General features: G+C 40.1%; 1 protein-coding gene across 1 annotated transcript; it reads right to left on the bottom strand.

Moving 5' to 3' along the window:
• Nucleotides 1-7,738: 7,738 nt before the first annotated feature.
• LOC114564916 (tripartite motif-containing protein 16-like) lies at nucleotides 7,739-9,327 on the bottom strand. Its single transcript, XM_028592589.1, is given in 2 exon segments — nucleotides 7,739-8,552; nucleotides 8,554-9,327. Coding segments are annotated over 2 exon segments (957 nt in total). The 5' UTR covers nucleotides 9,244-9,327; the 3' UTR covers nucleotides 7,739-8,285.
• Between the last annotated feature and the right edge of the window lie 3,012 nt (nucleotides 9,328-12,339).

Raw genomic sequence — 12,339 nt, 5'->3', positions numbered from 1 at the left:
AAAATTTGGATAGAAATCCAATATGTTTATTTGTATTGATAAAATAGTCTTTTGAACATTAAGTAAATCCTGGTCCACAGCTAAGCTCAGACAGCTCAGGGTGGAAGAAGCATTCAGGAGTTGGGGCAAGAGTCAAAGTACAGGTTTAGGAAGGCAGTTACACGACTGTACTCGGAGAAACTCCAACAGCCAACGACTCGGCTTGTGTGTGAGAGGGTCTCAGAGTGATCAACAATGGCCAACCTTAAGTCCCCCCTCCCCACTCTACTAACGGCTTGTGCATGTCTAATGAATGAGTTCTATTATCATTTCAATGGGACAGTCCTGACACCAACGAGGAGAGGGACGTAAACAGGCCTTTCAATGGACAGAAGAACCCCCACGAGATGATCAAGGCTGCCGATGTGACAAAGCAGGTTCTGAGCTGCTAGGGCGGCTTAATGTAAATGTTATCAATGAAAATGATGATGCACTTTCCTCTAGGGCTGCACGGTATGAGGAAAATATCTAATTGCGATGATTTTGACTGATATTGCGATTGCGATATGATTCACGATATTGGAGGGACTCATCGTTTTTGTATCATTATTCTCATTTTCATTGAAAATTATTAACATTGAAAGAAATTAAAATGATTATAGTGTGATTTTTTGCAAGGATCTGTACCAAACAAAGATTTTTTTCTTTAGTCTGTAGGATGGGATTTGTGGGCCTTGACGTCTCTGCAGCACCACAATACTTAAATCAGAATGGTTTGACACACATTTTGCCATTAACAAATATTGCGCCCCCCTGCAATTGGATATTGCACTAGTTCATATTGCGATTTCAGTACAATTGCGATTAATTTTGCAGCCCTACTTCCTTCGCAGCCTTTTTCTTTCTAAGAGCCTTGCGTTTTTTTTGCAGGAACGCGCTAAACAACTTGAGGAAGAGAACAGAACAAAAAACAACGATGTTTTACTTCACAGCAGAATAACAGTAGGTTGAGGATGGGTGATGTCTATGATTCAGCAACAAAAAGACGTAACTGGTCTGATCGAGGCATCTTTAACTAAAAAAGGCAGTGCAGTGTGCCTTATATATATATATATATATATATATATATATATATATATATATATATATATACAATACCATACAATGCCAGGTCAACATGGCATTATATTTACTTATCATACAAGTGTTAGCAAGTCTAACAGATGTGGACAGGGTATGGAAAATAGACAACTTCAGCTGATGGTTTTCCAAAATGTATTTGTTCTGCAGAAGACAATATCACTGGCTTCTGGTCTACTATTAACTACTATCCGCACCTCTGCTCCTCAGCAATACAAGACAGTTTTGTCTAAGAGTGATCTCATATTCTACCATACATACATACAAATGACATTACAGTATAGTGTCTTATTCAACTCTTATTGTGCACATTTCTAGCCATTAGAATAGACTGGGAAAAACATTACTTGAATTATAACAAAATATGTGAAAAACATGAGAAACAATGTATTTATACTTTCTAACAGTTGCAGAGGGCAAAGTTAAACAGTATGTGGGTTTGGGTGACTGCAAAGATAACAAAAAGAATATAACATCTAACAAAGAGGTACACATACCTGCAGGAGACCATATGGCATTAATTGGCTCCGCACCTCTGCTCCTAAACATGAAATAACATAATGCACACCCTCAACAAGGACTGTAGAGCCTCCGTTATTTACATTATACTGTAACAAAGCATTGTTAAAACTTATATTTAACCGTAAAAATGGCACAAAACAGCTAGTTAGTATTGTACTAACTTTGAGACAATACATATTGAAGGGTCACTCACAACACAATTTCCAATGAAAACAATGAAATGGCGCATCAGCATTTAACAAAACACAGTAAAATAAATGGACCAACGTTGCTGTGGACGGAGACCAGTGAAGGTTATTAGAAGCTCATTTCCGGTTTTCATTTTTTGGCCGACAATACAGATAAGCGTCGCCTGCTGTTATGGATACGTATTATGTCTCGCGTACACGCAGAACGTACGCTCAAGTCGGCGTCGCTTCGGTGTGTTCCGAGGCACAATTTTGAACGACTTGGGGAAACGGGAGCCGAATGATCGGTCCGGCTGCCTTTTCTGCCGACGGTCGGACGTCGGGTTGGTGTGTCAGAGCCCACTCCACTAATGACTTGGTGCAATAACCTGAATGAAACTACTGTTGTTTTGAAAGACAATGGGACATTCCAAACACCAACGATGACTCTCTTTCTCCTGAAGAGGGACAGAGGGACGTTAACAGGCTGTTCAAGAGACAGAAGAACCCCCCACAGAGCAGCCAGACCAAATTCTGTCTCTCCATTCACCCTGAATCACTGAGCAGATCAGCTTTACCTCACACACATCATCAAATGATTCACATTTGAGGAGCTGGAAACACAAGTAGGAAGTTTGAATTGGAAAAAAATGGACCAATTTTCAAAAAAGTTGGCAACCTTATTTCCACCCATGAACTAACTGATTAATCTACAAATAATGTCAGCTTCAAAAGAAGAAAACCTTAAGGTGGAGGACATGAATTTAACGCGTGTATATATATATATACAATCAACATTTAAAAAAAAAAAAAAATGAAGTGAAAACAATATGAAAGTAGTCGCTTGAACCTATAGAGATTCAACAGCTGAATCTGCTGCTCATCTTGGCTTTACAGAGCTTAATATTGAGTTTCTGTCCAGCAGACAACTTTACTCTTACTGTCAGTGGTGTAGTCCAATGTATTGTAGTGGGTATACTGTACTGTATATAAATATATTGGAAGTCCAGAATTTGCCTTTGGGGGAGGAGACATATCATAGTGGCGGGTCTGGCTGTCCTCCCCCAGGGTTATTTTGAGCGTCAAAGACTTAATTTCCTGCATTCAGATCACTTTTATTCACCAATTTACGTGGAAATACCTTTATTTAGCCTATGCGAAGAAGAACAACACTGATGACAATTCAATATATATGAAAAAAAGTCCCTGTAAACCTGTGTTGCAGCAAACATACACATAACCTAGCTGGTGATAGATCATTTAGCAGCTAAAGACACGGATACTTCCCTTAAAAGTGGAGACCAAAAACAGCTAAAAGAGAGAAAATATTGGACTAAACAGTCAGGTGAACAAACAGAATGGCCCTCATTTATGAAACGTGCGTACGACCTAAAACAGGCGTACGACGGGCGTACGCCGATTCCTACGCAAAGCTCGGCATTTATCAATTTGGACGTGAGCGTAGGCTGCGATCAAATCTCACGTCTGGTCTGAACTCGTGTACGCAAGTTTTCGAGTCAGTGTGGACTTGCGGTGCAGGATATAATCAGTTTAACAGGAGAAGGAGAAGTCATCAGTTGATCACTTATCAGCAATGGCAGATCTGGCTCTTTTAGAAAACCTCTATGCGCCGGTCTGCAACATTGTTTTAGCCTGGGGGGTTCTGCACAACATCGCACAGGAAGACACGGTGCCATAAATGTAGCGATGGAGCCAGATGACCCGATGCCCAGAGAGCAGTGTCCAGAACAGCCCCAACTGAGGGCTATATGAAGGAGACAGGATATTATTCCTCACTTTTAAAAGGTAGCCTATAGTGTTATGTTTGGCAATGATATTCAATACAGGAAACATGACGATGCACAACATTTTTATTTATTCTTAAGGTTTTTGTTTCTCTTTCAAGTGAATGATTTATTTCTGCCATTGACCGAGTTATTTTGGCTTGTTTTTCCAGACCCTCTGCTGTCAGGAGACAGGGTCCAGCACGGGGGGGCGGAGAACACGCGCTCTCCCTCAGCTGTTGCCTTGTTCCGACGAACATGAGTAAAATAAAAGGCACTGCATAAACTCCGCAACCGTGTGTTTATTTAATTATAGGTACACCTACATGTAGGCCTAATAGATGCAATAGAAGTCTGTATATTACTATTAGGACTATAGAAAATGTGTCAAAGATGTATAAATTAAATAGGCTAAACTTCAGCTGGAGTCCGATTTACTACGGCAACACTGTTGACCTCATCAGTGATCTCTTTTCATCCCGCATTCTTTCTACAGCCTTTAATAACATTTTTCAGGCTGCCAAATAGTACACACGTTAGTGCAAATGAACCGGAGATATCAGGGTTTCAATCTCCACCTCTGAAAAGTTCCGCTTCTCAGCCGGATTACGTCTCGCCATGTCGTAAATTGTAGGGGCGAGGCCTCAAAACCCTGAATAAATTGGGGGCGTGATATTTAAATGACGATCGTTTCCAGCCGCCGCATTTATCAATGTACGACCATTCTTACGCTCGGATTGGTGTGATACGAACTTTTCATGAATCCCACGTGAAGCCTGTCGTAAGATGATTTCTGCGCTCATATCTGCGCTGGTTTCTACGTTAGGTTGATAAATGAGGGCCAAAGACTCCAGAATTTTGTCCCCTTCGAAGTATTTTCATTTGAGTAAAAAGAAAATTGTACATAATTTACAAAACATAAAAATAAATAGACATAAATAGGCAACGTAGTTATAAAGTAGTTATAAAGTAATTCCTCACATTGTAAACAAACAATACACATGCAATTGTGTTCTACTACAGGTTATGTTTATTAAATGAAGCCCAAAATATCAGTCGCCGACTAGAAATAGCTAACGTCAACATTAGGTAGCCGCTAGCTAACGTTAACGTTAACGTTAGCTAGCCTAACCTGAACCCGGCCAACGGCACAAAGCTAGCCAGCTTTGACGGTGTGCCAAATGTCATTATTTTTATTATCAGACGCACAAATCTGCTGTACATAAACATAACTAAACTGACTTTCACTCAATCACAGATTATCTGGATGATGACATACGTGACTTTGCCTGGAATGCTACCAAGTTGTGAGTCGTGACTTGAAGTCGTAACTTAAAGGCTAAAAATTGTGTCTGGAACGCAGCATAAGTTTCCGTGTTTCAGAGATATTTAGTTTTAATATATTTAGTTTTAATTTTTGTCAGGGCCAGGTGTAATGTCTAAGAAGTAATGTAGCTACACATTACTAAAAACACGGCTGTAGAACTGTAAAGGTATGGCCATGATGATATCATTTTATGATTTAACGATGATTTAATATTCGCGCTTTTTTCATGTCCAATGTGAAGTATTGCAGCAAAGTGCCATTTCCTCCAATGTCAACTATGTTCAGTTTCTGAAAAAAGTAAAACTGAAATGATTAAAGTTTAATTTTTAATTTTATACCTGCCAATGTAGTTTCAGTTTAGTTTTTCTTGAAGGTTTTAGTTTTTTATTTACTGTCAGTAGTATTTTAAGTACTGTGCTATTTTAAAGCATTTCTGCACGTTTCAAACTACAATGTCTATGCATTCTGTTATTTGTTTGTATATTGTAAATGGTGTGGTGATTTAAATAAATTCCACTAAAGGAGCCTTTTCAGCTTTTGTCTTTGTGTGTAGTGTGGCGGGGCTGACCTGTGAACACAACTTACATTTTTAGATAACCATTTAATTGTCCAAATCAGTGGAGCAGATAAAAATGTTTAAGTGCTTCATACATTTCCTAAGACTTCACACATTCACCTCTACTAGATGACAACTGGGATTGGGCATCGAGAACCGGTTCCAACTTGTAATCGTTTCAAAAATTACGATACCAATGGAATCATTTTTTGTATTGGAATCGTTTGTAGCAGCCACTGTAATTCCTAGCGCTCATGTGTTGCAGCCATTGGGCACTGTAAGCAGCGCCCCCCTCCCTCCCAATTATGGTCAGATCTTGTGCCTGACTGAAGGGGAAGTGATATTGACAAGCGTTGTGATTTATATATTTACAGGGTTGGCTATTTATTTTTTTGCCAGCTTTCCTTCCTGTTTTAGGAAGCAGCGACTGTATTGCGTTTTGCACCGTCTCTTTTATGTGAACGTGCGTCGCTGGATTGGGAAACCCTGAGTTTAACTAGTTGATAACCACCGTCGTGACACAGCTTATGTGGAACCGCAGCTGTTAGGTTAGGTGAAGCTGGGTAACTGAAATAAAGTATCTCAAAAAAAATGGGTACACCCCTCACATTTTAGTAAATATTTCATTATATCTTTTAATGGGACAATACTGAAGAAATGACATTTTTCTACAATGTAAAGTATTAAGTGTACAGCTTGTATAACAGTGTAAATGTGCAGTCCCCTCAAAATAACTCAACACACAGCCATTAATGTCTAAACTGCTGGCAACAACAGTCAGTCCACCCCTATGTTAAAGGAACACGCCGACTTATTGGGAATTTAGCTTATTCACCGTAACCCCCAGAGTAAGACAAGTCGATACATACCCTTCTCATCTCCGTGCGTGCTGTAACGCTGCCTGACGGTTCCAGCATTAGCTTAGCCTAGCACAGATCCTGCAGGTAACTGGTTCCAACTAGCCTACTGCTCCCAATTGTGACAAAAGTGACAAAATAACACCAACATGTTCCTATTTACATGTTGTGATTTGTAGAGTCACAGCGTGTACAAAAAACAACGTAACATGAGACACAGCCATCTTCTAACAGTAAACAAACCGGGAACTATATTCTCAGACAGGCTTGCTGCGGGCATATCACTCCGCCAAAGTACTATATTCTTCCGCCTGAGAATATAGTTCCTGGTTTGTTTCTTGTTAGAAGAAGGCTGTGTCTCACGTTACGTTGTTTTTTGTACACGCTGTGACTCTATAAATCACAACATGTAAATAGGAACATGTTGGCGTTATTTTGTCACTTATTCGGAGCAGTAGGATTACTGGAACCATTCACCTGCATGTTCTGTGCTGGCCTGATGCCGCTGGAGCCGTCAGACAGCATTACAGCACACACAGAGATGAGAAGGGTATGTATCGACTTGTCTAACTCTGGGGGTTACGGTGAATAAGCTAAATTCCCAATAAGTCGGCGTGTCCCTTTAAATTCCCATGGAGGCAGGCAGATGTTTATTTTTCAAGGCCAGTTATTTCATGGATCCAGAATACTATGCATCCTGATAAAGTTCCCTTGGCCTTTGGTATTAAAATAGCTCCCCCCCCCCACATCATCACATACCCTTCACCATACCCCCACATCACCACATAGCCTTCACCATACCTAGAGATTGGCATGGTTTCATGTCAATTAGCCTAATAGCTAGTTTGATTTGCATTGAGACATGATTTTAGAGAAAGTACCCCATGCCAATCTCTAGGTATAATATCCTGGATCCATGAAATAACTGGCCTTTAAAAATAAAAATCTGCCTGCCTCTATGGGAATTTAACACAGGGGTGTACTGACTTTTGTTGCCAGCAGTTAAGACAGTAATGGCTGTGTGTTGAGTTATTTTGAGGGGACAGCACATTTACACTGGTATACAAGCTGTACACTTAATACTTTACATTGTAGCAAAGTGTCATTTCTTCAGTGTTGTCCCATTAAAAGATATAATTAAATATTTACTAAAATGTGAGGGGTGTACTCACTTTTGTGAGATACTGTAAATCCAGGGCATGTTGATCTTGATTCGTAGTACAGGCCTCGGGCGAGCCAAAGATAGGAAAGAATGGCCCTTAAAAAATAATTGCTGTGAACCAGAGTTTACGAAACATACAAAAACACATATTATCCATCAGCTTTGTATGATCCCCTGGAGACAATAAGAAAATACTTTGTTCATGTTTGTTTAATTATCATTCAGTTTATTCACTAGTCCCATCAGTAAAGGCTGTTAAATGGCTTAACGTACAGATTCACTTCATCCACACAATTAACTGAGAATAATGGAGGATCTCCTTGATTATGATCATAGTATCATAATCATCACATAAATCATTTTAAACAAAAACATGTAAGTGTAATTCTTTACAAATTTACAAAGGGATCAGAACAAAATATCTACGATAAAGGAGGTCTGGTGCTTTCTCTCTTCATACTCACAGTGGAAGAGAAAACAACAACCTACAAATCCATCAATACAAATATTCAAACATTTAGAGCACAGAGAACTTTACATTTTAAGTTCAGGTCAACAAATAGTGGTAGCCTCCATGGCTAAACGGACACAGGAAGGAGCGCCACCTAAAGAAACTCAAACATTTATATAACAACTAATGGGAAGATGTCAAAGGACATCCCATAATGTTTGACTGACATTTGATCTCTGTGCAGTGAAGAAAAGCCACAAATCAACTCTTAGCAAAAAGCATTGAGACAAAATACGTTTAAGAGTTAAAACAGAATTTAACCCTTTAATGACTTGACTGTTTATTTCACTTTAGAGAACTCAGCTGTGTCTCCAAAAGAAGTGAAAAGCCAAAGTCCAGCATGGAGCGGCTGAGTGAATGTGGTCTGGACTCTGTGGAGGAGAATCATGGTTTCAGAGACGCTGTGGAAGGACAGAGTACCTGCCCTGTGATCCAGGTACACTCCTACTCTGGAGGAAGGAGGACCTGGGACGAGAGTTTGGACATTGTTTGCAAAACATTTATAACCTTCTCTGTCACAATATAGTCATAATATAATATAGTAGTATATAGTATAATTTGTCATTGTATCCGAATGCACTTTTATGCCAGCTCTCTCCTCTGCCCATATCCTTGTATGCGACTGCTAAATAAACTCCTTCCCCACTCCTCTCCACCTCCCAGTAACAACGTCCAGTCAGACTCTCTTTACTCAGGACCTGCCAACAATTTACATATCTGTCTTTGTGTCTAGGATAAGACTGTTCTCCTTCAACTAATGTGGCTTTCCTGTTCCCATGAAATAATAACAGATGCTTGTTCACTGTATTTGGATCCAGTGTGAGTTCAAGTGAATATTTTAAGAAATCAGCTCTGGTCTTGGGCTCTGGTTGTGACAGTAAATCATCCACTTCAGTCCATATCGGTGACACATGTGTCAATTTCTCTCTCAGAACCTCCTGTATTTTATCTCTGTCTTCTGCCACAGACGCTTTTACATCCTCAAAGTAGCACTGAGGACGGCTATCGATGCTGGATGTAGATTCACTGAGTGGTGACAGTGAGGAGTAGTTGTGTAGAAACTGGATGTGATCTTCTATGTCTGAGAGCTTCTTCAGCTCAGCATTTTTTCTCTTCAGCTCAGTGATCTCCTGCTCCAGCTTCTCCTGAAGCTCTTTGAATTGGCTCAATTCAGTTTCCTGCTGGGATCTGACCTGCTGCTTTACATCAGAGCTTCTTTTCTCTAGGAGACGGATCATCTCAGTGAAGATGTTCTCACTCTCCTCCACTACTTTATCAGCAGAGCGATTGATAGCCTCCACCTCCTGTTGAAGCAGCTTCTCTCCTGGATGTTTTGTCGACTCCCCTCGAGCTCTTTCTGCCTCTCAGTCCTTTCTGCTGCAGCTGAGACTGTGTCGTGGCCTTTATGTTCACCCACAGAGCAGAGATAACAGATACACTGCTGATCAGTACGACAAAATATCTTCATCACCTCATCATGACGAGAGCAGATGTTCTCCTGGAGATTCTTGGAGGGCTCCACCAGCTTGTTTTTCTTTAATGGAGCCACATCATAATGAGGCTGAAGGTGTTGATCACAGTAAGAGACCAGACACTCCAGACAGGATTTGAGCGCTTTCAGTTTTCTCCCAGTGCAGACATCACAGGCCACATCTTCAGCTCCAGCATAGCAGTGATCAGCAGGAGCAGCTTGGAGTCCAGTCTTCTTCAGTTGCTCCACTAAAACTGCTAACATGGTGTTTTTCAGCAGGACAGGTCTTGGTTTGAAGGTCTTCCTGCACTGAGGGCAGCTGTAGATTTTCTTCCCATCCCAGTGGCCTTTAATACAGTCCATACAGTAGCTGTGTCCACAGGGAATAGTGACCGGATCCTTCAGTAGTTCCAGACAAATCGAACAAGAGAAGCTTTTCCAGTCCAGCTTTACTCTTTTATGTGCCATTTCACCTTGATAGTGACTGTGTGAGAGCTTCACAGGACATGTGCTTGCTTTGTTTGAGAGCAGGAAGAGGAAGAGGGAGGAGTTATCAAGCTTTCATGCATTCCAGCAGGAGGAGGTTTCTCTCAAAGAGACAATGCAAGGTTCACTGTGTTTTTATACATGCAGTAAAGATGAGAACTGAAATGAAATGATATACATATATCTACATTTGAAGTTCTTTCAAGCACTTTCATCTCACAACAGTTGTGGCTAACACTGCAACTACAATCATTAAAACGTCTCAGATTAACAATGGCTGAAGGATCATCCATAATAAATACAGACATGCATTTTTTGATAAATAACATATTATACTGAGCATTTTTTTCTCAAATTAGTAAGTATGCTGTGACCGCTTGTGTTGTGATGCGCTGTTCTGCTCACAGTAAACATTTTTTCCGTTGTTTTCATTCCGCCATATGCGAAAACAATTACTTCCATCGAAGTCTTACTTAATCATACTATTTATAAACAGCTTTAAGAGCTCTGTGGAAATGCTATAATAGACAATATCAATCTTATTTTTCTTAGTTCTCTAGATCATTCAAATAGTTTTGATTATGAGAAGGAACAGAATAACTAGACAGCAAAAACTGAGACTTGCTGCTCTTGCTTCCCTTGCAAGGTATCATCTGAAACTGAAAAGACGAAGATGATGGAATACCTTTACATTTATATTTAAAATATATATATTTCAGACCACACCCTCCTGGAAAAATGGGGGGGCCACAATTTCGTTTTCATAAAACATACAGTCACACCTTGTCACAATGTATTTAGTTACATAGTTAATGTTTAATGTCATGACACAGGTTTCAGTTTAATACATGTATTTACAGCGTGAACAACCATCTCAGAATTATGCATTGAAGCCCAAAGTTCCTGACGTGACCCCTGATCAGACCTCCACTTCCAGACCCACAGTAGCCCATCTTGTTTACATCACCATCATCGGCCCCAAAAGATAATATAAAGACTTTACAATCGATATGTCTCCAGTGCTTTGTAACTCCCATTGTAATAGCAAGTTTTACCCCATCTATTTTGAACTTACATTCACAATTTATTGCATACATTGGTAAAACAAACTTCCTTCAGCGCACTGCATAATGGTGCTCAGGTGATTATTGTCCACTACTTTTCATGATATATTGTGGGATACTTTGAGTCCGCTATATATGGTATTATAATTCTCACTGTACATTTTTACAGCTATACAAAATGGCAAAGTGAGAAGTAAGAGATTTCTGTCACAGGAATAGTCTAGTCCGTCTGCTCTGCAAGGGTTCTGTCTCTTGAACAGCCTGTTAACGTCCCTCTCCAGGATGGAGAAAGTTGACGTTGGTGCCATTTTCTTTCAAAACGACAGTAAAACTCATTTAGGTTGTTGTCAATGCATAAGTCGTTAGTGGAGTGGGCAGTTTCAGGATTGCAGTTGATCTCTCCTACACCCTTTCAGCCAGAAGCAGAGTCGTTTGTTGAGAACAGTTATTGTAGTTTCTCAGATGACGGTATGTCTGTAAAGGTTCTCCATCCTCTAGGTCGTGGTAGTTCTCTGTGACAAGCAAAGGCAACTGGACTTGTTAAATGATCTTGAAGACGTTTCGCCTCTCATCCAAGAGACTTCAGACCTTCAGTTCGGAGAACTGACGGTGGTAGAGTTGGTGGTTCTGAGACCTGAAGAAGTCTCTTGGATGAGAGGCGAAACGTCTTCAAGATCATTTTAGCAAGTCCAGTTGCCTGTCACAGAGAACTACCATGACATGGATGATGGAGAATCTTTACAGACATACCGTCATCTGAAAAACTACAATGCGGAATGTGCTCAAGAAATTCTAAGCAACTCCAGTTGCCTTCGCTTATCAAAGAGAACTTCTGGGAGTTCAGTTGTTTAACTTCTATCCTGTACTTTGGCTCTTTAAACCTGTCCATGTCCCCATTCTGGCTTCTTTATCGGATTGCTTCTTCCTTTTCCGACCTTATCTGTCTGAGCTTGCTGTGAACCAGAGTTTACAAAATATACAACACATCTGCAACATCAGCTTTGTATGATACCCTGGATGAGGACAAGAAGAAAATACTTTTTTTTTGTTTGTTTATTGATCATGTCAACCTTCAGTTTGTTCACACATCCCATCAGTAACGTCTGTTCAATGACTCTTTTTCAATGGTTTCGTGTACAGATTTCCCCCATCCACATTTACAAGGAAGAAGTGCAACCTAAAGAAACACAACTCAAGCATTTGCATAACAACTAACGAGACTATGTCAAATGACAACCCACAATGTTTGATTGACAGCTGATCTCTGAGCAGTGAAGAACATCTCTTAGCAATGAACATGGACATAAAATGAG

This window comes from Perca flavescens, chromosome 12 (genome assembly GCF_004354835.1).
Source record: "Perca flavescens isolate YP-PL-M2 chromosome 12, PFLA_1.0, whole genome shotgun sequence".
Taxonomy (NCBI): domain Eukaryota; kingdom Metazoa; phylum Chordata; class Actinopteri; order Perciformes; family Percidae; genus Perca; species Perca flavescens.
Note: the sequence above shows the minus strand (reverse complement) of the source record. Positions and strands in the feature narration are given on the sequence as shown.